Source organism: Petaurus breviceps, unplaced genomic scaffold (assembly GCF_028583685.1).
Source record: "Petaurus breviceps papuanus isolate PSGF00001 unplaced genomic scaffold, PetGlider_PUasm1.0 90879, whole genome shotgun sequence".
NCBI classification, from domain to species: domain Eukaryota; kingdom Metazoa; phylum Chordata; class Mammalia; order Diprotodontia; family Petauridae; genus Petaurus; species Petaurus breviceps.
In genome coordinates, this window is record NW_027187368.1 from 13,631,621 (window position 1) to 13,658,860 (window position 27,240).

The following is a 27,240-nucleotide window of genomic DNA, read 5'->3' on the forward strand; positions in this document are numbered from 1 at the left end:
GAAAAGACGATGAAAGTACCAAGGACCAAAGCCGTACGCCCCGGGAAAAAGCCGAAAGGAGAGATACTGATTTGTCACTTCACAGTTTTGCTCTTGGCTTTAGAGTTAAGAACTGCTAAGTGGGCTGGGTGGCAGAGTAGGACCTTTTGCCAGAGCCAGACTGGGCAGGAGCAAGCCTGAGATCCTCTAACTGGGACCAGGGCTCTGGGCGGAGCCGGGGGAGGGCTCCAGCGGTGGCGGCTCCTCCCCACCTCGGGCTGGGACATTGGGGCTGCTGGGCGGCTCACCGCGGGCAGGAAAGAACGGCCGGCAGGGGATTCGACGACACCGGCGGTGGCAGCAGCTCGGGGGGTGCCCCAGAGGCGGAGCGGAGCCCCAGCCCCCAGCGCCGGGGTACGGGCGCCAGCTGGCGCAGGGCGGGGATGGGGTGGGCGCTGGGGAGAAGTTGGGGAAAGTTTAGTCAGAGTTGGCCAGGGCACCCCCACTTCTGCCCAACATACACATAGTTGGAGACTCCTGGCCTGGGGTAGAGCTGGACTCAGAGAGAGGGAGCGGAAGTGGAGCTCCTAGGGATGGGGGAGCCCAATTCCTTCAGAGTTAGGGAAGGATTCCAGAGTCTCTAAGGCTTAGGGGTGGCGGGGAGTCCTTAGAGCTGGGGTTTGGAAGTGGGATGGATCCTCAAGCCCTCAGATAGAAAAGGTCGATGGACGCCCTGAGTTTCTCGGAGAGTGGAGCTGTTGGTGCTAGGGGACCACCTGACCCTGCTCCTATCTCAGGGTGGCACAGACGAGCCCCCTGGGGAACATCTCCCGGACTCCCCGCATCAGAGTTGGCTGAAGGCCGACTCCCTCCCCTCTCCAACAGCTGGAGGCCGCCCCATGGGTCACCCCGAAGCCTAGCCAGCTGCTCCTGAATATTTTACGCGGGCGGCGGGTCGGGGACGCCGTTCCCATGACACTTCCCGTCTCCTGTTACCTGCCCACTAGCTGACCCCTCCTCCCAGCCACCTGCTGCTGGGACCCCCCTTCCTTCTCTCCCACAGAGATTCAGAACTTGGCCCAGGCCTCGCCTGGTCTAAGGCCCTTTCCTTAACCTCCAAGAAGCTCAATGAATTAGGACCTCTGCCCCACAGTTTAGCTTCTGAAAAGTGGCCACTCACAACTCCAAACCACTCACCACCCCCACCCCAGGGCAGCAAAGGTCTGAGAACCACTACCAACTTCCCACTCCCAAGCTGGACCAAGGCTCAGGGGTCTTTCTCCTTCTTTTGTTTGTATTTGAACAAAACAGAAGGGAGAGCACTTGAGAGGGCTGTTTGTGTGTTGACTTGGATCTGTGCTCTTGCTTCCACAAACACCCACAGGTTGTGGCTCTGAGTGTATGAAAGTAATCATAAATGTGTATATCTCCATGTGTACAGAATTATATACGTGCGTGTCCTCTTTGACTACATGGGTTTGTATAATGGCTTGAGTGTATGCTTAATTCTTTGTGTGAATGTGTGCACATGCAGTGCTGTATGTGGTTCTTGGCCTCTGTGTGCTGATACCATACAATTAAGAAATGTCAGTGATGAATGTATGTGTTCTTTGGGCCTGTGGCTAGAAGAAAACCCTAATCCAATGCCAGGTATCCCCTACCCCCATTAGAACAAAATGGACCAAAAAGGAGAGCCAGTGATCTCTTTGCCTAGCCTTTCATTCACAGGAAACATGTTGCCTTTTCTCTCCAAGATGACGCTGAACACCCAGCAGGATCCCCAGACAGTACTGAGAAGACGAGCCAGCACCCCACTGTCCCTAGTGCCAAAGCCCAGCTCAGGCCTCTTGGCCCCAAAGCCCCCCAGGAAATCGAATCACCCACAGCTCTGCCAGTCATCCTCTCTCAATCCTCCCCCTCGGCCCCCCTCGCCTGCCTTGGACAACTGGTCCTCTGACTCCAGTGACTCTGGTGATTCCCTATACCGTGTAGTACTACTTGGAGACCCCAGGGTAGGAAAGACCAGCCTGGCAAACCTTTTTGCTGGTATACAGGATCGAGACCTACAGGAGCATCAGGGAGGTAAGACCCTCAAGAGGGTAGAATGGAGCCTCTGGTGGGGGGGAGAGGGGATGATATTAGTGCAAGTTTTATGTATTTATAGTTTAAATTACAGGAGTGGGGAACCTGTGGCTTCAAGGCCACATATGGCCTTCTAGGTCCTTGAGTGTAGCCCTTTGATTGAATCCAAGTTTTACAGAACAAATTCTTTCATTAAGGGAATTAATTCTGTGAAGTTTGGATTCAGTCAAAGGGCTGCACTTGAGGACCTAGAGGGTCTTCAAACTTTAAAACTTGGCACAGACTTCTGGAACAATCACCTTGTTATTGTATACAAAAAAGTAGGTTTGGGGTACATGCTGATCACAAAATCACCAGTTGGAATTGGTGAATTGCAGTCTCCAGTCCAGTTCAGATCTGAATAGTCATTCCCTCCACAACTTCCCTGACTGCCCCTGATCAATTTGTCATCCAGTCTCAGACCTGAAGAGCTCCAGTGGTAGAGAGTTCAGTATCCCCAGGGACAAGTCATATTTTACTTTGAGACAGCTCTGTATGTTAGGAAGTCTTTCCTTCCCCTGAGCTGAAATCTGTCTCTCACTCAATTTCTAGTTCTGTTCTTAATGTTCTACAGAACAAGACCAATCTCTTATCCATATAATAGCCTTTCAAATATCTGAAAACAGTGATCATTTCTCCTCAGGCCTTCTCTTCTCCAGGTAAATTATTCCCAGTTGCTTCAACCAATGGTGTCCTGTTCTCTCACCATCTTGGCCATCCTCCTCTGGACACAATCTGACTTTTCAATATTCTTCCTAAAATTTGGCATTCAGAATTGAATACAATAGTCCAGGACTGGTCTGACTAGAGCACAGAACAGCAGAAATTTCACCTTTCATTCAGGACCCTCTCTCTTAATGTAGCCTAAAGTTACTTGGCTGGTTTGGACTTCTAGGCCATGCCATGCTATTAATTCTTTTTTTTTCCTTTTTTGGAGGGGGAAGGCAGGATAATTGGGGTTAAGTGACTTGGCCAAGGTCACACAGATAGTTTTCGTGTTAAGTGTCTAAGGCTAGACTTGAACTCGGTCCTCCTGACTCCATGGCCGGTGCTCTATTCACTGCACTACCCAGCCACCCCCATGCTATTAATTCTTAATAAGCATACAGTCCTCTAAAACCCCTGCATCTCTTCACACAAACTATTTATCTCATCATACCTCTCCCAACCTAGATTTGGGCACTTGATTTTCTGAACCTATTTGTAGGCTACATTTTCCCCTATTCAATTTAATCTTATTAGATTTAGCCCACCATTCCAACCTATTGAGATCTTTTGGGAGCCTGACTTTTGTCCCACTTGTTAGCAGACTTCCTATGGTCTCTGCAAATTTGGAAGGTGTGTTGTCTATGCTTTCCTTCAAGTCACTAATAACAGTGCTGTTTAGCAGAAGGCCAAGGACAGATCCTGGGGTATTACACCAGAGACCTTCCTCTAGTATAAACATTGTCTATTCTTTGGGTCCAGTTCTGAACCCACCTAACTACACTATTATCTATCCCATATCACATTGACTTGTCCAGAGGGATAGCATAGGAGAGACATTGTCAAATGCCTTTATGTAATAATTGGATTGATACATTCACATGTAATTTTGTTATTCCGTTGTTTCCATTTGTGTCCAACTCTTCATGACCTCATTTTCTTGGCAGAGATATTGGAGTAGTTTGCCATTTCCTTCTCCAACTTATTTTACAGATAAGGAAACTGAGTCAAACATGGTTAAGTGACTTGCCTAGGGTCATATAGCAAATAAGTGTTTGAGGCCAGATTTGAACTCAGGAAGATGAGTTTTCCTGTCTCCAGGACCGGCACTCGATCTACTGTGCCACAGGTGCCCATGTAATAGGTGGGGGATTAATAAGTTTGCAAATGATAATAAGTTATATAATCCACCCAGGTGTCCAATTCTCCTGTCTCCAGGCCTGGGAGCAACTTTGTCTCAGCCTAGCAAGGAGCAAACAAAGTAGGATGCCCCTTTCAGTACACCTGAACCAACAACGTTTTATTAAGTGGGACAGGGTAGTGTAATGGGAGAAGCACTGAACTTGGTGCCAGGCAAGCTGACACACACTTCTAATCCCTGCTGCTAGGGAAGCTGAGGCTGGTGGATCATCTGAGCTCAGATATTCTGGGCTATGGTGGGCTGAGCCAATTAGGTATCCAAATTAAGCAAGCCCAGTGTGGTAAACTGCCTGGGAAGAGGCAGTCACCAGGCTGCCTAGGGAGGAGCAAATCAGTCTAGGTTGGAAACAGAGCAGATCAAAGCTCCCATGCCAGTCAAGTTTGGATCTGGTGATAGTCAGATCTGGAACATGTGGGACATGAAGATCCTTGTTTTTTATGTCCATGTGTGTGGTGACTGGCATGATCACACCTGATCCATCCCACACATGTGGACGTTAAAACCATCTTCAAGGACCTCCATGTCCCACAGTCCATTGGCAGCCAAACCAGGATCTGAACCCAGGCATTCAGGTGCTGTCCTCTGAAGGAAGGCTAGCAAGTTGGGCAATCAGCAGAGAGGGCTAAGGAACCCATTATCCAGACTGGGGACACGAGTGACTGAGGGAGCTTCATAATTAGCACACTTGTGATCAGGAGCATGAATCTAGGAATTGGGAGTCTATTGGGAGTCATTAGCAAGAGGACCTCAGGGAAGACTGAATTCTCTAGCCCTTGCCCTCACTCAAAGGGAAAGAACCTTGAACTGGAAGGTGGGAGACCCAGCTTTGAGTCCTAACTCTGCTATGGACTTAAAGTGTGACCTTGGACAAAACTTTTCTCTTCTCTGCACCTCAGTTTCCCCATCTGTAAACTGAGAGGGTTGAACTAGGTGTTTTCCAAGGTGTCTTCCAACTCTGAAAATTCTAAAATAAGTGACCAATGGGAAAGTGCTTAGAAAAATGTCTTCTTTTACTCGGGGGGGGGGGGGAATGACCTCATGAACAAAGGCCAGGAAAAGTTGAAATGATTCATCTGGCTGTTATAAGGCATCTGAATGTGAACTTGGTGAGATCAATGATATGGAGAAATTGAGCTAAATTATGAGACTATTCCTGAAGAGACTAAGGTAGTATAGGAAAGAGTATGCCATGGGATGGCTAGGTGGTGCAGTGAATAGAGCACTGGCCCTGGAGTCAGGAGGACCTGAGTTCAAATCCAGCCTCAGACACTTAACACTTACTAGCCATGTGACCTTGGCCAAGTCACTTAACCCCAATTGCCCTGCCTTCCCTTCTCCAAAAAAAAAAAAAGAGAGTATGCCTTGAGGTATTGGGGAAATACTTGTATGTTGTTCTAATTAAATATCACTTTGTAAAAAGTAAAAAAAAAAGTCTTCTTTTAATTATTCACTTGCTGCCATGGAATCCAAGAGTTTCCATCTCTTCCTCTGAGTTCAGCATAACTCCACCCCTCAACCCCACTGAGCCCAGGCTGTCCCCTCTATTCCAGAGGACATGTATGAGAGGACCCTGTCTGTGGATGGAGAGGACATGACACTGCTGGTTATGGACACCTGGGAGTCAGAGAAACGGGTATGGAGCAGGGGACGAAGAAGGCCTGGGCAGCCCCATGGGAAGCCTGCTGGGAATTCTAGAAACCTGGGAGCCCCTAGCCTCAGCAGAGCAGACAGAGAGGTCCCTGGGTGTCTGGATACCCAACATGGAGCTGCCATAGAATCATTTAACATTTTTTGGACCTTAAAACATAGAGTGTCTGAGCTGGAAGGAACCTTAGAGACCATTTAGTTCAACCCCCTTCTTTTACAGGGGCAAAAACTGAGACTGAGAGAGTAGAAGTGGCTTGCCCAAGGCGGTACAGCGAGTCTATAGCAGACCCAGAATCCAAACCCAGGTCTCTTTGTTCCTGAGCTGAGGTTTTTCCCAGTGTACCATAAGCCCTTCAAGAATAGCCATCCTCTCCCTCCTTGCTCAAGAGAATGTGTATCCTCCTCCTTCACCTGGGAGGCCTGATAGGCCTCTGAGGAGATGGCATCACTCTCTTCCCTGCAGGACGAGAAGAGCTGGCACCGTGATTACTGCCTACAAGTGGGCAGTGCCTATGCGATTGTGTACTCCATCACAGACCGAAGCAGCTTCGAGAGTGCCTCTGAACTGCGCATTGAGCTCCGAAGGGCCCGCCAAGCAGACAATATTCCTATCATCCTGGTGGGGAATAAAGCAGACCTAGTGCGCTGTCGGGAGGTCTCTGTGGAAGGTGAGGGCGAGGGCCTCAGTCTACCTAGTCTGGTCTATTCTGTTGCTATTTCCCCTTCTATCCTTTCTCTTGCTACCACCCTGGAAGTACAATGATCCTGGGCTCCTAGGCCCCTGGCTCTGAGTGGAGCTAAGCTAAAGTGACTGTCCCATTATCAGAGCCATAACTAAGATGGGCCAGCTGGGGATTTATCTATGACCCAAAAAAATAAATAAATAATCTAAAGACTGTCAGGCACCCTCCTCCTAGGTGACTGTACCCCCAGGTAAAGTCCCCCTGCCTTTCTTCCCTCGGGCAGCATCTCCCCAAGCAGCAGCCTTACAGTAACCTAGGGACCAGTACTGCAGAATGTTTCTCTTCCACAGGCCCTGGTGTCCAAGTTTCTCTCCACCTCACACCCTTAACTGAACTTGTCTTTAAAAGCATATCTGGGGGCACTTTTTCTTCTGCATGCCCTCTGGGCATTTTTTTGTGAAATTTGCCCTTGGCACCAAAATTGCTGATGATGGATCTACCTACTATTCTCCCATCCCTCCCTGCCCTTCTTTCCTTACCTTCTTGGGACTCTCTCTCCATCCCTACTTTCTCTGTTCCTCTCTGTCCACTTCTTTCTTCTCTCACTTTTCTGCTTCCCCCTTCCAACCTCTCTTCTGGACCCTGTCTGCTCTCTCCTTTTGCTTTTCCCCATACTCATTTGCCTTTTCCCCTTTTTCCTTTATATTGCTCTGTTTCTTCCTCTCTTTCAACTTCTCCCCTCTGACCCCCTCTACTGCCCTTTTCCTCTTCCCTTCTCCTGTTCTGCCTTTTCCCATTCTCCCCTTCTTTCTCCCTCTCCTTGCCTCCTCTCTGCCCTACCTTCTCTCTTTGGTCCTCTTCCTTCCCCTCTAGAGGGTCGGGCCTGTGCAATGGTATTCGACTGCAAGTTCATTGAGACTTCAGCAGCCCTGCAGCACAACGTAGCTGAACTCTTCGAGGGCATCGTGCGCCAGATTCGCCTGCGTCAGCTGGGCCAGAAGGCAAATGGCCCCCGTCTTCCAGACCCTCACCCCAAGAGCCTCAGCCAGAGGGCCAGACAGTTCCTGTCCCGGCTAGCCACACGAAACAACAGGAAGCTAGCACTGAAGGCCCGATCAAAATCCTGCCATGACTTGTCCGTGCTTTGACACTAGGCTCTACCTCACTGGGCTCCAAAAACATAAAAGGGAGAGGGGAAGCACCATCTAGACTGGGACCAGCCCCAGAGGCTCCCCCAGCTGCCACCCCACCCCCCATATAGTCATCTTCCTGCTGCACTGAACCAAATATCTTACCCTCCAGGTATCATTGAAGCAACCAGCTATTATGACTCTAAATTGGGAGGAGAGGGACGTCCAGGCTTCCGCAGAGGAAGAGGCAGATTGGAGAGGGGCAGCTTGCTTCCAGGGGGATGGATCTAGAAGTACTGTCCAATCTTACCAGACACCTCCTCCTTCACACCCACAAACAGGAAGGCCTATGTGGTCTGAGTAATCCCAGGGAACAGAATCCTGGCACCCCTGCTGTGCCTGTGAATCAGGAAGGAGAGTGCCAATGTTGGACAAGAGATCCAAGTGCCAGCCCTAAGCTCCCTGAGGCAGTGGGTAAGCAGTAAGCTGAGGGAGAGAGCTTCTGGGTAGACAGCCAAGGTGGTGACAAATAGAGCCAATGAAACCATCCTTTGGGGGGGGAGGGGAGAGAAACTTCCTAGCTGGAGACAGGATGGGCAGACTTAGAGGAAGAGATAATGCCGCTATCTATACCTTTTTGTACTACCTGTCTCATCACCAAGCTATCCAGCCAACTATGGACCCAGAAGCTCCTGCAATAAACCAGACCTGAGAGATGCCCCATCCATCAGTTGCTGTGTCTACTCAGAGTTCCATTTTTCCTTCTCTAAGTCAGGACAGGATTTGAGAAAGAAAGAAATTAAGACCTCACTTACCTCCTTCCTAAGCCTGGCTCCATCAACAGTGCTTCCCAACTATACCTCTGGTTGGCCCAGGATACTTAAATTCATCCATTTGGGCAATAAGAATAAAAAGAATTATATCTGTGCATCTAGCTCAGACCAGAGATGAAGAAAATGTAATGTGCCAGCTCCTGTCCTCAAGGAGCTCTGACCTATACTGAGTACAGTTCCATTTCTGTAACCCTTTTTCAGATCAGAAAAATTCAAGAGCATGTTATAGTTGAAGGAGACCTCAGAGTATGGATTGTTAAAACAAGAGGGGGCCTTAGAAAATAGAATGTTTGAGGTGAAATTATCCTATCCCCCTCATTTCACAGAGAAGAAAACTAAAACTTAGGAAAGGAGAAGATGTGTCCAAGGTCACACAGCAGGTTTGTGGTAGAGTGTAGACTCAATTCCTAGAACCATGTTGTTTCCATTATATTATGCCCTATCTCCAACCCTAAAGGAAGGTTCTAGGGTTCCCCTCCCTGACAGCCCCAGATGTGGGGAAAATTGGAGGCAGTCCAACATCTGGCTGGTGGGGGGTGGGAAGGGGAAGAAAGCACTGGGCTCTGGGCCAGGATCCAGCTGGCTTGCTCAGGTCAGGTCAGGAGTTTCCAGTTAGAAGGGAGTTGAGAGGCCCCAGTGAATTATCTGTCTCTTGTTGGGATAGGGAGAGTAGTGTTTGTGATATTGTTTGAGTACTGGCTGTAATCCTATCCACAGAGCAAGATTCCTCACTCCCCCATATTTACACACACACACACACACATATGCATACACATATCCCTTCTAACCCATCCTAGACATCTTCAGCATAAGTACCTTTCCTGTCCCTGAAATGGCACAAGGATCCTGGCAGCTACACCAGGCACCCCAGAGTCTTTGTATCACACCCATCCTTCTCACTCATCCCTTCCTCACACATACCTAGTAGAAAACTTGATAAGGGTCTTAGAACATAGAATGTTTATGACAGAAGTGTCCCTAAAACAGAAGATGTCACCTTGAAGGAAACTTAGACTATAGAATGTCAATAATAGAAGGGTCCTGGGGCAGCTAGGTAGAGTAGAGTAGAGAGTGAGTAGAGCGCCGGCCCTGCAGTCAGGAGTACCTGAGTTCGGATCTGGCCTCAGACACTTAACACACACACAAAAAAACAACTAGCCATGTGATCTTGGGCAAGTTACTTAACCTCAATTGCCCTCCAAAAAGCAAAAAATGAAAAAAAAATTTTTAAATAGAAGAGTCCTTAGAACATGGGATGGAATATACCTCAGAATACAGAACATTAATGATAGAAGGAACTTTAGAACATAGACTGTTAATAAGAGAAGAGTTCTTAGAATACAAGATATCAATTAAAGGAGACTTTAACACATTAGTGATAGAAGGATTCTTAGAACATAGACTGTTAATGAAAGAAGAGTCTTTAGAACATAAGACCTCAGCTAGAAGGAACCTTAGAACACTAGTGATGGGAGGGAGGGAGGGAACCTGCAGTCTCAAGGTCACATGTGACACTCTAGATCTTTAAGTGCATCCCTTTGATTGAATCCAAGATTTGTTGTGTGAAGCTTGGATTCAGTCAAAGGACCACACTTGAGGACCTAGGGCCACATTGGGCCTCAAGGCTGCAGGTTCCCCTTCTTCCCCCATAGCCCCTAGGTTGCATAGTGAATAGAGTGTGAGACAGAGTCAGGAAGACCTCAGTTCAGACACTATCTCAGATACTAGCTGTGTGTCCCTCTTCTATAAAATGTGAATTAACAGCACTTACTTCCTAGAGTTGTGAATATCAGAAGAATGAACATACATAAAAATGCTCTGGAAACCTTAAAGCCTCATAAAAATGCTGGCTATTATTATTATTATTATTACCTGGAAGGGAACTTAGGATATAGAATGTGAGTCATAAAAAGGACCTTAGAGCATAGAATGTTAGTGAAAGAAGGGCCTTAGAGCATAGAATGTGAGTAAAAGAAGGGGCCTTAGAACATAGAATGTTAGTGAAAGAAGGGGCCTTAGAACATAGAATGTGAGTAAGAGAAGGGCCTTAGAACATAGAATGTTAGTTAATGAAGGGTTCTTAGAACATAGAATATGAGTGAGAGAAGGGGTCTTAGACCATAGAATGTTAGTGAAAGAAGGGGCCTTAGAACATAGAATGTGAGTGAAAGAAGGGCCTTAGAACATAGAATGTTAGTGAAAGAAGGATCTTAGAGCATAGAATGTTAGTGAAAGAAGGGCCTCAGAACATAGAATGTGAGTGAAAGAAGGGCCTTAGAGCATAGAATGTGAGTGAAAGAAGGGTTCTTAGAACACAGGAGGGACCTCATTACAGAGTCAGAGCTGAAAGAGCATTAGAGCACAAAATATTATAGAATGTAAGAGCCAGAAGGGACGGTAGGACATTGACCACAGGACAGAAGAGCTAGAAGGACCTTTAGGACAGAGAATGATTGTCCACCTTTCCTGCCCCTCCTCCTTCCTGGCCCCTGGCTGGCCCATCCAAGCAGCCTGAGTTAATAGAGCCAGGAGCCTGACTGAGCCTTCAGCCAGATGGGTGGATCCCAGCTGTAATTGTGGAAAGTTGGCAAGAGACAGCCAGCAGCAGCAGGGAGAATGGAAAGAATGATATCAAACCCAGAAAAATGTAACCCAGATAATAAGCCCAGCAGACCCTGCCTGAGATGAAGGAAGGAATGATGAGCCAACCCACTGGTAACTGAAAAGACTTGAAAGCTAAGGAGTTTTTAAAGCTGAGCAGCCTATTCCCCATATCTCCATAAGAGGAAGGCTGGGCAGGCAACTTTTGAAGGGACCACTGCCTTGGGAAGTGTGCCCCAGCCCACCTGGTCCTAGGGTGAGATGTGAAAGTGGGAAGTACCAACTGAACCCTGCTCCAGGAAGGCAGGGGCCAGCATTTCCTGCTTCACCCTGACTCTTCTCTGAGGGGATTTCTGGGTTCTTTAAGAAGCTCAAATACCAAATAAACCAGGGGAATTGCCCCTCTGTCTTCACTGCCACCAGCCCCTGCCTAGCTTCTGGAAGCTCCAGATCCCCTCAGCTCATTTGTCATATGTGAGGCCAAGAATCCTTCCCTTAAAATTCATCTGAGACAGTCTCTTTTGAAACTAAACTTCACTAGAAAATTATGAGAGAAATGGCATTAAGAGGACACAAGCTTTACAATAGCCTAGAAATCTTTTGTTTAACCCTCTCTAATCCTAGCTCTACTAAAGACTCACAGTGTCATTAGGCAAGGATCTTCCCCTCTCTGGAATTCAGTTTCCTCATCTTCAAAATTATGGGATAGAGCATCAGGCCTGGAGTCAGGAAAACCTAAGCTCAAATTTAGTCTAAGATACTATATTAGCTATGTGACCCTGGGCAAGTCACTTAACCCTGTTTGCCTCAGTTTCCTTATCTGTAAAATGGGCTGGAGAAGGAAATGGTAAACCACTGCAATATCTTTTCCAAGAAAACCCCAAATGGGGTCACAAAGAGTTGGACACAACTGAACAACTATATAACTTCAAAATCCCCTTGCATTTTGTGTTCAATGGCCTGACAATCTATAATCAAAGGTCTCTTCCAGTTCTGACATTCCATATTCTATATTCTAAGGCCCTTCCAGTTCTAACACTGTGATTTTAGCTTCAGCACAGGAAGGGGACTTGTATGCTTTGAAAGGCACCAGAGGGAAGGGAAAGACATTGAGGCTTTAACCGCCAGAGAGAGCGGAGTCAACAGGGAACTGGGGCATACCCACCATGGGGACATGACAATTCCTGCAGTAAAGTCAGTCAGTAAAACATTTATTAAGCACCCACTATATGCCAGGCACTGTGCTAAGAGCTGGGGCTACAAAAACAGGCAAAAGATAGCCCATGTCCTCAGGAAGATATAGAAGCAGTGATGTCTCTACTATACAAGCTCAATCAGTATGGGTTGGTACTAGAAGAATCGTGGCTCTAATGCTTACTAGCTTTGTGACTAGTCATTTAACAAATTACTTGATCTGAAGCTGAGTTTCCTCATTCATAAAATGGACAGCACGATCTGACAATACCAACCTCAAGAAATGATGTAAAGGACCTTGTAAACTTTAAAGGGTTAGAAAAATGTGAACTATTGTTATAATAATAATAATAATTATTATTATTATTATTATTATTATTTAATTCTTACCAATGCTAAGGTCCCCTGGTTTTCTCCCTAAGTGCCTGCACCCAGAAGAACTTTCCTATCTAGACCTCCTGGAAACTGAGCTCTCTTTCTCCAGACATGAGTCTTCCCTTCAGGGTCCAGTCAAAGAGCGGTGACAGCCTCAGCTGACCACAGGGAGACACTAGCACCCTGCCCACCACCCATCCCCCATGACAGCAGCTCATACATCTCTAAGGTTCCTTCCTTGCAGGGGACAGAACTTGGTCACCTACACCCTGAGATTCAAGGAGCTAAAAAGGTCACATGCTGCACAAAAAGACCACACAGTTGTAAAATCTTTTGCCTCCATGGTCCTGTCCAGGGGCCTGCAGTTCTACCCGTTAGTCTCTCCTTCCAGGTTAGGGCTTTGAAGGCCCCTGTGCAAACACATTATTCTATGGGAATGAGAGCGGGAATCGTGGTCAGGGTCGTTAGACACTGTCTGGAATTTTGGTTCCAGTTCTGGTTACCATATTTTATCAGGAATTTTGATGAGGAGGAGGACGATGGTTACTATTTCTACCTAGTACTTTACTGTTTACAAAGTTTCTTCGCAACGAACCTGTTAAGGGAGAAAGGACAAATGTTATTACCTCCATTTCATTTTACAGATGGGGAAAACGGAACTTTTTGTAAGCTGTAGAACCAGATCTCCATTCCTATCCAATTCTCCTGACTCTTAAGTCCAAAGCTCTTCTGGAAAGGCCAAGCATAGAATAACAGGGGTGAGGAATGTGAAGAATTCAGTCAAAGAATCACACTTGAGGACCTAGAGGGCCTCGAGGCCATAGGTTCCCCACCTCTGGCTATAGAAGACAAGCCCTGGGCTTAAGATGCACAAGGCCTGAGTTTGAATCCCAACTTTGCCATTGACCAACTGTGTGACTTTGGGTAAATCACTTCATCTCCCCTGTCTCTATCTCTTCAGCTGAAGTCTTAAACTAGATCATCTATACTGGATCCCTCCCTATTCCAATGTGTTTCTATAAGTCCCACCCACCTCTCTGAGCCTCAGTTTCCTGCCACGTAAAATGAAAATACTAATACTTGCACTACCCAACACACAAGTCTGTAGTAAGGAAAATATTCTTCAAATTTTAAAGTGCTATGGGAATATAATCTGATGCAGTCACAGTGCACTGGTGGTAGTAGTTGTAGCAGTGCTAATTTTTTACTCCATCACACTGTCAGAACCTGGAGCATGCTGTGGGAGGGGGGCAGAGGGGGAAGGGTGCCTGGATGAGGAAACCAAGGGCAGAAAACAGGGACACCCTTAACAAAGAAATATGAAGGAGGAGGCTTTTCCTCTATGCTCTATGGGGTTCCAAGGTTTGCCCCTGACGACTTCAGCAAATCTAAGGGCAGGACTTTCCATCCTGAAGGGATGAGAACTGTTATGGAAAAAGTGATAAATCTGTGGACAGATGAATGTCTCCCCAGGGCCCCTCACACGCCCCAGGGCTTGTCTCACTCCTTGCTACTGGGGAGAGTTTGCACGTCCTCAGCAGAGTTTCTATCCTGGTCCTAGTGAGGTTTGGATTTGGAGATTTGAATCAAACCAGCTACCCAGCTCCACCCTCAATTTCCCAGAATAGGAAGGGTGGGCCACCAGAGATCCTTGAAAACAACAAATAATCCCAAATCCTCTTCTAGGGCATCTCATTCTTTTCACTTTTATTATTGGTCCAACCCTGGCCTGTCCCCTAACCTCCTTGACCTTAGAGCAGTATAAGTCCTGGGGTTATCTCTAGTCAAAGGGACATTGGGTCCACAGGTCTAGGCATACGGTTGGGGGTCAGAATATAATCCAAAAAAGGAACAGGGAGCAAGCAAGAAAAATTTATCTCCCATCCGACTGTCCTGGGAAGAGCAGACAGGGAGTCAACTGCCCAGAATAGAAAGTTTGCTACCTTGAGGGAGGGGTCCAAGGCTGGAGAATCTGTTGATTGAGAAAGGAATAGGGGTAGGGAGTAGAGTGGGTGGAGAAGAGCAGCAGATAAAAGGTAGTTTGCACCAGTTCAGTCCTGGACTTCCAAGGAGTTTGTGGAAGGAAACACAGGGTCCACTGAGTTAGCCTTTCTGTAGGGAGACCCTACTTCCTTGCCTAGCTGCTCCTCCCCCTTCCCCCTCTCTCTAGTTCTTTCCACTCGTCTGGGCATTGTCAGCTCCTGAATCAGAGCAGTTGACAGCCTCTGAAATTAAGCATGGGCAGGATTTGAGGTGGGAAGACATGCAATGCTTGAGAATCTCCTAGCATAGGACTAGCCGTAGGAGAAAGGTGAGGCATACTGAAAAGAACAACAGACTTAATCAGGAGACCCAGGTTTGAGTAAAGTCTTTGTCATAACTAGCAGGGGTGCTACCAAGGACCTCTGTATCACTTCAGGCAAGGAATGCCATCTAGCTTAGCTTCAGTGCCTGCATCTGTATAATAGGGTAATAATAATCCCTGCCTTCCTCACATGGCAAATGAGGACCCACTTTTATATGAAGTGTGTTCTCAATATAAAATACTATAAAAGGCCATAAAGACTTTAAAACTGAAATATAACGTCAAGGAATTACTCACTCAGGAAAGACAGCTCATGTTCTGTTCCAACTTCACATTTAAAGAAGACGACTCGGGGACCCCTTGAGAGTCATTGGATCTGCCTTATTCACAATGACCTTGATTTTGCCTCCATTTTCCCACACTCCCTAGGAAATGACATTGAGAGAAATGATTATTAATAACCGATTAGTGCAGGGGGAGAGGTGGTCCAGGGTTTTTTTTCTCTTTCTACTTACTCATTCCGAAGCCAAGTCCTGGTGAAGAACAGGGCAGATGCTGAGATTGGCTTAACATTCTCCTCAATCTTGGGTGGGACTCCACCTGGGAAAGCTTAGTTCTGATTAAAAGGTAAAGAATATCCTTTCCAGGTGAATTCTGGGCCATTGTTCAACTACCACAGTGGTCTGGGTGGAGGATAGATTCTTTTATATAGCTTGCTGGAGGTGGAATGATCTGGGTACAGAGATGAGTCTCTTTGTCCAAGAGTGACACATCAGAGTCCCATCACCCCCAATCTTTCATTAAAATAAGCCTGCCCCTCATTATAACATTCATTCTCTCATTAATTGTTAACCAATCAGAGTTGTTTTCCTCCTGTCAGGAATACCCCTCTCCAAGGGTATTTAAACTTTTATTGGCCCCCAAGGTTGGTCTTTGATTTATGAGAGAAAACCACTGATCTCAATCTATTAATTATTTGCTAGCCATAATTAGTAAGTTGATTATTAATTACCCAGAAACTATATCTCTCAGACTTTTCATTCCTCACAACATTGGATAGCTGTGTGAGCTTGGACAAGTCATTTTCCTCTCTAGGCCTCAATATCTTTAGCCAAATAATGAAGAGTAAAGCAATGAGAGCTATGAACAACTACAAAAAAATGTGTGCGGGGGGGGGGGGGGGAGCCATATTCTTTTTTCTTTCTCTTTTTCTATCTATCTTTCTTTCTTTCTGTGTGTTGAAGGAAAGAGAAAGATAAAAGAAAGAACAGGACTGCTTCTAGGGGTGTATGGATGATAATAGATCATGGAGAGAAGGCAGAACAACTCAAATTTTATTTTTGTCTCCCCTTCCTCTACCAAAGAGAGCTATCTTCGAATGGAAAAGGATTGAACAAAAATAATTAACGAGAATGTGAAACCCAAGTTTTTTAGGTTGACATTATTCCATATATCATTACTCTTTGGATTCAATTCCATTTTAGCAGCTGGACTGTCCTTAAACTGTCCACTCTCCACAAGGTTGCTATTCCATTGTTTTTCAGTCATGTCCAACTCCATGATCCCATTTTGGGTTTTCTTGACAAAGATATTTCCTTTTCTATATTATTTTACAGATGAGGAAATTGAGGCAAACAAGGTTAAGTGACTTGCCCAGGGTCAATAGCTAGTAAGTGTCTGAAACTGGATTTGAACTCAGGAAGATGAATCATCCTGACTCCAGGCTAGCACCCTATCCCTGTACCACCTACCTGCCCTCTACAAGGTTACTCCAGATCAAGCATACTCTGTACATCATAGCTGACCAGCTCTCATCGATCTGTCTTATTGGTCTGGTCAACCAGTCAATCAGAGAATTCATTATTACTGTTATTATTCCTTAAGAAGATGAATAGAAAATTAGCATTTATGCAATACTATTTAAGACTTGCAAAGCACTTTACAACTATTTCATTTGATCCTCACAACCCTGAGAGGTAGGTGTTATTATTACCTTCATTTTACAGATAAGGAAACTGAGGCAAATAAGTTAAGTGACTTGCCCAGGGTCACAAAGCTAGCAAGTATCTGAACAAATATTTGAACTCACGTCTTCCTGACTGGAAGTCCAGCACTCTATCCACTGCATCACATTAACTCAAAGCAGGAGACAAATCTATTTAATTGAGCAACCTAGTGAGTAAGGGGCAGCCAGGTGGCACAGTGGATAGGACACTGGGACCTGGAGCCAAGAAGACTCATGTTCCTGACTTCAAATCTGACATCAGACACTTACTAGCTGTGTGACCCTGGGGAAAGTCACTCAACCCTGTTTACCTCAGTTTCCTCATCTGTAAAATGAACTAGAGAAGGAAATGGCAAACCACTCCAACATCTTTGTCAAGAAAACCCCCAGTGAAGCAACAGAAAGTCAGACACAACTGAAAAACAGTGAGTAAAGTGATGAGAAAGGATTCCCCATGTACTCTTAGGGTATACTTTTCCACAAGTTATCACACCACCAGCAGGAGAGGGTACTCACACAGAGAACACATGACATGGGCACATTCATGGGAGGTACACAGACACACAGGTAGGAACATGTTTGGCCATGGCATATTCTTTTTTAAAAATTATTATTAATTAATTTATTTACTTTTAGTTTACATCATTCAGTTCCACAATCCCTTGAGTTTCACATTTCCTCCCCCTCCCTCTCCCTCTCCCCCTTCCCCGCCATGGCAGCATGCAATCAAATATAGGATCTACAAATAGCATCACATTAAAGGTTAGTCAAGTTGTAAAGAAGGATTATAACCAATGGAGTGAACAATGGGAAAGAGGACCATGGCATATTCTTGACTGGGGCAACTCACACCTCCAAAGTTACAGACCTTTGGTAACATCGTGACACTGCTCTCCACTGTATTGCCTCAAGTCGGCATCTCCACTGGTTTTATAGTTATCATTGCGTTCTCTGCTACCATCTGCTAGACTTCAGCTCCTCTTTGCAGACAGATTCAGTTTCTCTTTGTTCCCATTTGTGACTAATCAAAGACAACAAAAGCTAGCAGAGCCTCCTCCCCACTGGACTAAGGTTAATTCCTTGTTTCAGACCAACCTTGCCTGTTTTGACTACTAGACCTGAGTTATCATCAGAAATCATATCACCCCATGGGCGGCCAGGTGGCGCAGTGAATAGAGCACCGGCCCTGGAGTCAGGAGGACCTGAGTTCAAATCCGGCCTCAGACACTTAACACAAAAACTAGCCGTATGACCTTGGGTAAGTTGCTTAACCCCAATTGCCCTACCTTCCCCTCTTCAAAAAAAAAAAAAAGCAAAAAAAAAAAAAAGAAATCATACCACCTGGTCCTACCAAATGTTCCCACTGCTCCACACTAGCAAGTGGTAAAGGAGCTGGGGGAAGCTGTGGTGGGAAGATTGCTTTCAGTCCCTGAGAGCATCTTGCCTTCTTGTACTTAGTAAACCATAGGGTTGGGCTGGGTAGAAACAACTGCGAAGGGCTGTCCAACTTTGCCCCACTTAACCAGGAACTAAACAGTGAGGTTTGGGTTTTTTTTTTTTAACTTCCTGCCTTTTTATACAACATTTTGACTGCATTTGTCATGGGTTTTTCTACACAAATAGTTGTGAAACACAGATCTAGTCATTCGATTAGTTCTGTATCCTCCTGACTATACTAGGCTATCTCACTGCCTTCCCTAGGTTCAAGTCGCCAAGTCTAGACAAGCCTCACGCCAGAGCACTGAGAGATTCAGCAGGTGTGATTATGGAGCTGTTGTACCATTGATCTTTGAAAACTTGTGGAGAACAGAAGAATGCCCCAGGACTGGAGATGAACAAATGTCTCAGTTTAGTTTCTGGCAAAACATGTAGTGGTCCTGGCACATTACGAAGAGTATGGGTGATTAGGAACAGATCACACCATACTAATCCTCTTGACCGCGTTATTGCCCTCATGAATCAGAGAAATGCCACAGGTGATCCAAAGCCTGAGCTTCAGCATGGCTTGTGCTAAAGGTTCTCAATGCTACCCTCTTGGACAAAATGGAGACCTGAAGACTAGCTAGAGGGCAGTTCCCTAACTGATGGAGTCTCCAGATATGTACTTGACAATATTTGCTGAGAGAATGTAGCAAAAACAGAAGGAAAAATCCATTCGCCCTCGCCAAACCAGAAGCACCCCCTCTCCTATACCTGGATACCAATACTTCCTATATACCCTTTCTCACCAAGGGAGGGCCCAGGGGTTGCTACAGAGCATTTTCCCCATCAAGTTTACTTCCAAATGTGGCGTTTGCTGCCTTGCTTCAAGGACCAGACCCTTCAGATTGCTCCTCAAGTCTTCAGGAGTGGCCTGGGCTCAGCTTCTGCAAACGCAGGAATGGACTAATCTCACTGGTTCTCTGGTCCTCCAACCTATTGAAGCTCATAAGCTCATTCTGTCTCCAGTGCTTTTTTACCTAAAAGTACGGATGAACAGATAAGAAAGAGAAAGGCAGAAGTAACAGCAGAACTATGTCCTCACAGACAGACCACAACCCAAGCAGGTCAGAGAGAGCCCAGAGAAGTCCATCCTCCTCAAGCAACACAACCAGACAGACAGAAGGAGAGAGAAGGATTTTGTTGGCTAATGACTTTGTATACATACTCAGTTCCAGTTCAGCAACAAGTCAAAAATCTCCCTTTGCCGCACTGTAATTGGACAGGAAATGGCCTTGGAAAACCTTTGCATGTTTCTCAGCCCAGGTAGGGGATTGCATCAGCCTGGGCAAGCAGCAGGTGCTTTTATTTAACAATTCATCATTACAGATGAATTGGATTCCAGATTTGGAACTGGGCGAGACCTCAGAAACCAGCTTGTCTAATGCCTTTATTTTCCAAATGAAGTAACTAAGATCCAGAAAGTAACATGCCACAGGTCACACATGTAGTCAGCATCAGAGACAGGATCTGAACCCAGAGTATGTGATTCCACAGCTAATCCACTTTCTTCCACGCCAGCCTCCCTCCCTCCCCAGAAAAGCAAGGAATGCATAGGAACAGAAGCAAAGTAAAGGGAGGAAAAGGAAGAAAGACAACATGCACAATGATCACAACAATTAAAATGGAACAACAAAATCAACAAGTAACAAGTGCTATGTAATCATAATTACTACACTTGACCTTTAAAAAAAAATGAAAAATCCCACCTCTTTTCCTTCTTTGCAGAGGTGGAGTATTTATGGGCAACATTTACCTGCCTCCACTTCTCAACCTCCCGATGCATATCCTATCAGTCTGTTCATGTGTTGATTTGTTTTACTGAATTGCTTTTTTCCTCTCTTTCTCTTGGATTCTTTGCCCTTGGAATGACTTTCTGGGCAGGAGAGAGAGGAGGAATTTATTTGCAAATGAAGATCAAATAGAAACGAAATGCAGATAAAATTTGCAAAAAGAATAACTGTTAAAAAACAACAACAACATGAGTTTTGGCATCAAGAAGCAGTTTGGAAACATGGAGAGCACTCTACCATTTATGAAATACGATCCAGCCTGCTTTCTTTCTCCAGTTCTGGGCCTAGCTCATTATATCTCTTCAGGGTCTAAGATATATGCCTTTATGAACTAACTCAGTGGGTGGCCTAACTGTAAATCATAATCTGAACAATAATCATGCTTCTTACAATTAGTTTTCCAGTGTGGATTTCATCCAATCTTTTTTGAGTGGCTAGGGCTGTCATTTGGGATCCTGGCCTTGAGGTCCAGTAGCACCATATCAGCAAACAGCAATGCAACAAGAATTGTCATTCCACACCCCTCCACCCCTGCACCCCCACACCCTCTCTTTACCAAATGTGGCAACACCAAGGGAATGTTTAGCTTTCCCTTCCCGTCTCCTTAAGGGCAGCTAGGTGGCACCAGGTCTGCAGTCAGGAAGACTCATCACCATAAATTCAAAGTTGGCCTCAGATACTTACTAGCTGTGTGACTCTGGACAAGTCATTTAACCTTGTTTGCCTCAGTTCTTCGTCTGTAAAATGAGATGAAGAAGGAAATGGTAAATCATAAGTTTGGAAGCTGGCAGAATAGGGAAATCATTCAGCATCTTCTCCTACTTTTGTCCTTTGTTCTAATTTCACTCTCGATCTTCACCCTGCAAGATCCCTTTGCCCCTGTGGCCACTTCCTCTGATTGGTCCATTCTTCCTGAAACCTCCATTTTAAGGAAGCATTCAGGCCAAAGGTGAGTCCATTTCTTTATTCCTTTCTCTGCTCCATTCTGGAATCTTCAGACTTCTTTCCGCACTGTGGTCCTCTATGAGGACTTTCTTTCCCCTCCCCACCTCCTTTCATGTGTTATCTTCCCAGTCAGAGTGTAAGTTAGGGGAACTATCTTTCTCTTTGTATATATTTATATTCCCAGTACTTAGCACAATGCCTAGCACCTGGGGCTTAATTAATGCTTCTAGACTTCACTAATTTGATTTGAAAAATTTTTCTTATTGTGAATTTGACAAACATCAACAGCCATGAACATTTCCATATTCAAAGATCAGGGGGAAAAAGACTATATAGGAAACTATGGATCTTTTTATATACAGTTTAATTTTTTTGTAAATCTCTATTGAACTCTAAAAGGTAATACCCACACCAAGCTGCTTCTCAGTCTGTGTCCTTTTCTGAATTTCCTCTGTTCTCTTCTGGGGTTTTTAAAAAGATGTTTCAGTGGGATTTTTTGTCTTTTCTTTTGAAATCTTGATATTAATTTTGACCTTTGCCTTAGCAAGTTAATGTGCACAAAGAGCTGATTTTGAAATGACTCTCACAGTCATAACTAGTCACTTGCAACCTCCAAGGCTGTGTGGTCCATTTCATGTTTTTAACCTTTTTCTGTGTGAGCTAAGTTTAATGCCTTGTAACTATTATCTTTTCATATAGCCATAATATCACAGGTATGAGGCTAAAATATGAAAAAGCAGGACATTGTAGGCCAAAATATCAGTTTGATCTTGGGCTGCTTCATTGAGAAAGGCACTGATTCCAGAACAGAAGGAGGTAATGAGTTCTTTTGTCATCTACCCTGATCTCTTCACATCTGGAGTACTGTGTTCAATTCTGGGCATTACATGTTAGGAAAGACATTGACAAGACCAAGTACAGAATTCCTTTCTGAGCTCCTCTCTTGAGTCTTTCAACTTTCCCTTAAATTTTGACATAGCAGCCCCTTACCTGTAAGTATACTCCACCCCCATAGACCCCTCCTCAAGGGGTTGCTTCCTCTAAGAACCTCCATTTTCAGGAAAGATCCTAGGCCAACCATATCTTCATTCCTCTCAGGGCTCCCTTTCTGACTCTTGGGACTCTCTTTACAATGCCTCAACACAGATATCTTGCCCCTTACCCTTCCTACACTATCCACCTTCCCTTAAATGTCTTGTCTATACCCCATTCAATGTAAACTCCTCAAGGGAAAGTATTTCTGCTGTATCTGGATTCTTGGCACTTAGCACAGTATCTGGCATGTTCACTTGTTGACTTGTTGCAAAAGAGAGTGATCTAGACAGTGGTGTCAAACTCAAATAGAAATGGGGCTGCAAAGAGATCATAAAAAAGAGGAAAGAACCTACATGTGAAAAATATTTATAATAGCTCTTTTTGTGGTGGCAAAGAATTGGAAATTGAGGGGATGTCCATCAATCGAGGAATGGCTGAACAAGTTGTGGTGTATGAATGTAATAGAATACTACTGTTCTATAAGAAATGATGAGCAGGCAGGTTTCAGAAAAACCTGGAAAGACTTATATGAACTGATGCTGAGTGAAGTGAGAACAAGGAGAACAATGTATATAGCAATGATCTAAGACAATTCCAAAGGACTCATGATAGAAAATGCAAAGAAAGATACTGATGGAATCTGAGTGCAGATCAAAGCATACAATTTTCACTTTCTATTTTTTTCCTTTGTGTCTGTATCTTCTTTCACTACATGACTGAAATATGTTTTACATGATTGCACATATATAACCTATATCAAATTGTTTACCATTTTAATGGGGGGGGAGGAAAATTTGAAACTCAAAATGTTAAAACAATTGTTAAAAATTATCTTTACATATAAGTTTTAAAATACTATTAAGTTAAAAAAAAGAAAAAATAAGGGCCGTTAAACCATACATGAAGATTCTTATAAGTCACTGTAATGATAATGGTGATTTGAAGATTTTCCCTGCTCCTTAATAGGCCTAAAGGAATTTGAAGATGTTTCCTACTTTGAAGATTTTCCCTTCCCCCTAAAAGGCAGAATGTAATCCCATGAAGCCTGTGGTGGGAGGAGTTTGCTGAAGGGTGGAACAAAGCCCACAGAAAGCTGGGAGTCAGAGCAGTTAGAGCTGGAGGGGGGAGAGGTCACAGCCAAGGAGATAGCCAGGCCTGCGAGTGTTTGTGGGAAGGCTAAAGGATGGTATGGCTCCCTGCTGTGTTATGGTTTACTAACTTCTTTGTTGCTATGATGGATTTGACTTTCTGATGTTGGGATTTGGTTTTTTGGTATCTCAATAAATGTTTTCCTTCTGTCTTCTATATGGAGAGTCTGTTATATTTTTCAATTCTGAACTGTGTCAGCATATTCAAAGTCACCATCAGTGCTATGAATATTATGTTGGCACTACAGTCATATATTAGTTTAGAAAATCACACACTTATCAATTTCTTTTTTTATTAATATGTCCACACATTAAAATCAAATAGAACTACATTTTAATCTGGATCAGCCTTACTGGGGGGTGTTGTAGGCTACATGCAGTCCTCAGACCCCCTGTCTAGATGTCAAGGACAATAGAGACCATACATCATCAGCATCAGTTGCTGGAACCAGAGATGTTTAGCCTAGAACAGAGAAGACAGAGATAGGATATAATCGCTATCTTAAAGTAATTAAAGAGCTACCACATGGAAAATAGATTAGACTTGTTCTGTTGAACCTTAGAGGAAAGAACAAAGAGCAAAGGGCAGAGGCTGCAGAGAGGTAGACTTTAGTTCAATATTGGGAATATTCCTAAAAAAACGGGGATATCCTAAAGTGACATGGGTTGTCCCTGGAGGTAGGATGTTTACCATCAATCCAGGTATTCAGCCCGAGCCTAGAAGACTACTTGTAGAGAATGCTGTGAAGTTGGGAAGAGAACTTCCTTTCCAAGTTCAAATTAGATTAGATGATCTCTCCCCCCCTTTTCTTTTACTGTTGGAATTTTAAAAAATATTTAGTTTTTTTCCCCAATTACATGTAAAAATAATTTTAACATTCTCTTTTTTAATTTTGAGTTCCAAATTCTTTTTCTCTGTCCCTCCTCATTGAGAAGGCAAGAAATTTGGTATAGATTATACATGTGCAGTAGATGATCCCTTTCCACAATGAAATTCTGTAATTATGTGACCATATGGTCTAGGTTCCCTTCTAAAATCAATGTTCTGAGCTCTTAAGGCTCCTCCCATCTGGTATTCTATGTTCTAAGGTTACTCTTAGCCTGACATTTTGTGTTCAATGTTCTAGGTCCTCTTCCAGGGCAGACACTCTAATTCCCTGAAGTGAATCTGTCTCCCAAGGAGAAATAAAACCATATTTTTGGATGCAATGAAACATACACTATCTCTTTGAGAAAGGTGGGGTTGCCCCTCTATAAACCCACCTCAGAAGAAATAGAAATGTCTGAAACAGAGAGAAATTGAAATAAATTTCAACATGATGACAAAAAAGAAAAACAATTAATGCATATTATGACTCTGAAGGGGAGTACAGAAGGTCAGGGCCAACTGACCCCAACCAGGATGGGGCAACTGGAGATCTGCCCTAGGATGGGAAATTTAAAGGGCACTGATTGAACTTGTAGGAGGCAGCTAGGTAGCACAGTAGATAGAGCACTGGATCTGGAGTCAGGAAGACCCGAGTTCAAAGCCAGCCTCAGGAGCTTCTTAGCTCTGTCAAATTGCTTAATTTCTGCCTTAATCCATTGGAGAAGGAAATAGCCAACCACTACAGTATCTCTGACATTTTTTTATTATTATATTGGCTTAGCCTGCCCATGAGAAATTGCTAATTTTTCCTATTGTTTAGATCTGACTTTATCTGTGTGAAAAAGTGTTTTGTAATTGCATTCTATAGTTACTGGGTTTGTCTTGGCATGTAGACTCCCAAATCCAAGCAACTACTGAACTTGTGCTCCCTAAGGTTACTGCAATAAGATTGGCAGATATGTTATAGAATAATGAGATTATTATGGGGAGAAGAGGGAGGAGCAAACTTCCTGGGAGGAGGGAGTAATTTTTTGGCTAAAGCTCTGCCTTCAGCACCAGAACTCAAATTTGGCCTCAGAAACTTACTAGTTCAGTAACCCTGGACAAGCCACTTAAGCCTCTCTGCCTCAGTTTCCTCATCTATAAAATGAATTGGAGCAGAAAATGGCAAGCCACTCCAGTATCATTGCCAAGAAACCCCAAAAAGGGATCACAAAGAATTGGACATAACTGAAACGACTGAACCTTCAAAGGGAGTGAAAGGAGACAGCTAGGTGGTGCAGTGAATAGCACACTGGCCCTAGAGTCAGGAGGACCTGAGTTCAAATCCAGCCTCAGATACTTATTAGTTATATGACCCTGGGGAAGTCACTTAACCTATTGCCTCTAACAAATAAATGAAATGCATAGGATTTTTTTTTAAAGGGAGGGAAGGTGGCATGAAAGGGTAAAGGCCTGACATGACCTCTAGCCTAGGGATGGAAAAGGAAGCTGGTCTCCTCAGGATCCACAGCAGGGTGTATGGAGTGAGAAATGAAATGGGAAAAGAGGGTACGTGGACAGTGACTTTCCTATTCTCCACCATATTACAGAATGGGGCAGGGCCAGGCCCCTCCTGCCTGTGGAGGAAGGAGTTGATCTAACTACCCTCCCTGGTGAGGTTTGGTGAGCTTGGGACCAGCCTGAAAAGAACCAAACAGACCCTTTTCCATTTATCTGTTCCCTCTTAGTGAAGACACTAGGAAAATATTTGTGAAAGACTGACTGGTGCCCAAATAAATCTTGGCCGTATGGCAAAAGGCCACCTGGATTGGTAATAGAGAGACCTGGCCTCTGTTTCCTCAGTTGTAGGCATATACAGCTCTGGCTCAGAAATCAACAAAAAGTCCCCTCTTTGTCACACATGAGCAGATAGGTAACAGTCATAAGATACCTGTGCATGATCCTAAATCCTAGCATACTCATAAGGATTCGTCCCTCAATTACATCAATTTCAGATACATCAACACTGAGTAAGCACCTGTCATGACCTAAGCTCTGTGCTGGGTTGTCAGAATACTCCAATATGCAAATGTTTGTGATCTCACTACCCATCCTCGACCATCCTGGGTGACCTTTGGCAAATCACTCATCCTCTCAGCATGCAGTAAATAAGCACTTAAATCAATGCTTTTTCATTCATTCATTCATTTTCAGGACCTCAGTTTTCTCTTCTGTGAAATGAGGATGTTGCCCTATGTGCTTGGGAAGGAAGCTTCTAATTTCCTATCCTGTGAGAATATTGTCCACGTCCTCCTGTCAATTTACCACAGGGGACCTCCCCCGCCTACTAAGTTCTGGATCTCTTCTTCTTGCTCTCTGACATTGAGAAGGTACAGAGGAAGGCTCTGACTGTATGGTGCTTGTCCTTTGCTGATTATAATAAAGCATTTGATCTGTTCAGCCCTACAGTTACAAAGGCGAAAAATAAAAATGAAGTGGTTCCTGCCCTCAAGGAACAGAATTCCATTCTTCTGGGTGAGTGGATGCCATCCATATAGAGATAAGCAAATATAAGGTGTTTTGAGAAGAAACAGAGCATTGACAACTGGTGGGGGTAGAGGAGGATCTGGAAAGGCTTTAAATGGGAGATGGCACAGTCCTGAGCTCATAATCTCCTCAGGATAAGTTATTATTGTTGTTGTTCAATCGTGTCTAACTCTTTGTGATCCCATTTGGGGTTTTCTTGGCAAAGATACTAGAATGGTTTGCCATTTCCTTCTCCAGCTTGTTTTATAGATGAAGAAACTGAGGTAAACAGGGTGAAGTGACTTACCTAGGTTCACACACCTAGTAAGTGTCTAAGGCCAGATTTGAACTCAGGAAGATGAGTCTTCCTAACTCTGGGCCCAGCACTCTATCCACTGGGTCACTTAGCTGCCCATACAAGCACAAATAACTAGAACACACAATATTGAATGATGGGAAGATTTGCATTAGAGAAATGCAAAACAAAATGTTTTGAGCTTGGAAGGGCCTGTAAGGGAAAAATTAGGAAGAGAGTGATGAGAGAAAATAATGAAAAAATGAGTCAACCACTTAATAAAGAACACACACACACATATACACACACACACTACTGAAGAAAATATCTTAAAAAACAGACTAGGCCAAATGGAAAAAAGGCACAAAAATTCACTAAAAAAAAAAACCT

The 27,240-nt window shown here is 44.4% G+C and overlaps 1 protein-coding gene across 1 annotated transcript; it reads left to right on the top strand.

The window, feature by feature from the left end:
- The first annotated feature begins 220 nt into the window (after nucleotides 1-220).
- REM1 (RRAD and GEM like GTPase 1) lies at nucleotides 221-8,197 on the top strand. The gene is made up of 5 exons (XM_069073892.1): nucleotides 221-393; nucleotides 1,734-2,061; nucleotides 5,557-5,639; nucleotides 6,117-6,321; nucleotides 7,210-8,197. Exons 2-5 carry the CDS (start codon nucleotides 1,734-1,736, stop codon nucleotides 7,482-7,484), a joined length of 891 nt encoding a protein of 296 aa, XP_068929993.1. The 5' UTR covers nucleotides 221-393; the 3' UTR covers nucleotides 7,485-8,197.
- Nucleotides 8,198-27,240: the final 19,043 nt, after the last annotated feature.

Coding starts and splice junctions, on each gene's coding strand:
- REM1 (XM_069073892.1), top strand. CDS start 1,734: ATGACGCTGAACACCCAGCAGGATCCCCAGACAGTACTGAGAAGACGA. Junction 2,062..5,556: donor CCTACAGGAGCATCAGGGAG/GTAAGACCCTCA, acceptor CCTCTATTCCAG/AGGACATGTATGAGAGGACC. Junction 5,640..6,116: donor CCTGGGAGTCAGAGAAACGG/GTATGGAGCAGG, acceptor TCTTCCCTGCAG/GACGAGAAGAGCTGGCACCG.